Genomic DNA, 1,322 nt, shown 5'->3' with positions numbered 1-1,322 from the left:
CCCTACCCCACCAGAAAATGAATTTTCGACGTCCTGTGGGACTTGCCACACCGAGGCAAAGCCCGGGTTATGAGCCATCGTATCTCCACTACCACAGACCTGCCCATCACAACAACCCCCCGCACGTTCCGCCCCTCCCTCCAGCCGATTCTGAAGGAGTTCCTCCGGTCCCTACAGGATGCTGGAGTTATTGAGGCCTCAACCTCACCGCACGCCAGCGAAGTAGGCCTTACCGAGAAGGAAGACGGAAGCTGGGAAGCCTACATAGACTATAGGCATGTAAACAACGCTACGGTTCCTGACCCGTACCCCCTGCCGCGTATCGGGGATCTCGCCCGCGAGGTTCACCGGTCCTGCTACTTTGTGGCATTGACCCTGCGCGCAGGCTGTTGGCAGATTGGGATGGAACCGGAAAGCGTTTTCTACACGGCTTTCCGGTGTATGGGTGGGTTGTTCCAGTTCACTACAATGCCCTATGGGCTCCGCAACGGACCGGCTACCCTCCAACGGGTAATGGACGGCCTGCTGGGAGATCTGAAGGATAAAGGAGTACTGTCCCACCTCGGTGATATATTGATCCACGAGACAACCGAGGGTGGAGCGTTGATACGCTTAGAAGAAGTATTCCGCCGGCTCTCGTTAGCCGGTCTGACCCTGGACCTCGGCAGGTGCGCCTTCTTCCCCACCCGTTGGAGCCACCATGGGCGGGTCTTCCAGGACGGATGCATCCGGCCCGACCCAAACCGGGTGTCACGCCTCCAGGCCTGGAGGGTGCCCCGTTCTTTGGTGGAGTTGCGCAGCCTAGCGGCCCTCTTCGCCAGCTATCAAGTCTTTATTCGGGACTACGCCACCATCATGGCCCCTCTGTATGCGCTCATACGCGCTTCAGCTGCTTCGACTAAGAGGAATCTTAAGATCCCGGGACAAGATAAGGTCCCGAGCAGTCAACAAGGGAAAAGCGTAGCTCTCTTCGCGGAAGCGCTGACGGCTTTCATCGAAAGGCACTCGTGCGGCTTAGCTTCCGCTCCTGACCCTGAAGACTCGGACTTGGCTACTTTCCTCGGGGAAATCAAAGGATCCGCGCGCGAGTTACCCGGCTGGCTCCGGCGGCGTCGCGTCGTCGTGCTAGAAGACACCCTGGCCTCAGGGAAAACAGCCCTCGCACGACGTCTGGTTCCTTCTTGGACAGAAGAGTCCAGTGCCCTCGCTGAAGGGTGGCTGGACCACTGTGGTTACTATGGGTGGAACGAAGGCGACATCTTAGCCATTCCCCCACGTCCCAGGCAGAATTTGATCTTGGCACTGACCATCCTGGGACTAGC

The 1,322-nt window shown here is 58.5% G+C and overlaps 1 protein-coding gene across 2 annotated transcripts; it reads left to right on the top strand.

Annotated features, from left to right (window-relative positions):
• Nucleotides 1–69: 69 nt before the first annotated feature.
• Nucleotides 70–1,322, top strand: KVP17_002981 (uncharacterized protein; the record flags this gene model as incomplete). 2 transcript variants are annotated; one of them, XM_068519784.1, is given in 2 exon segments in its annotated part: nucleotides 70–1,276; nucleotides 1,284–1,294. In XM_068519784.1, coding segments are annotated over 2 exon segments (1,218 nt in total).

This window comes from the organism of the source record quoted next (assembly GCF_019968985.1).
Source record: "MAG: Porospora cf. gigantea B chromosome Unknown PgB_NODE_9028_length_1322_cov_193.676, whole genome shotgun sequence".
NCBI classification, from domain to species: domain Eukaryota; phylum Apicomplexa; class Conoidasida; order Eugregarinorida; family Porosporidae; genus Porospora; species Porospora cf. gigantea B.
The sequence above is the reverse complement of the archived record's forward strand: the minus strand, read 5'-3'. Positions and strand labels throughout refer to the sequence as shown.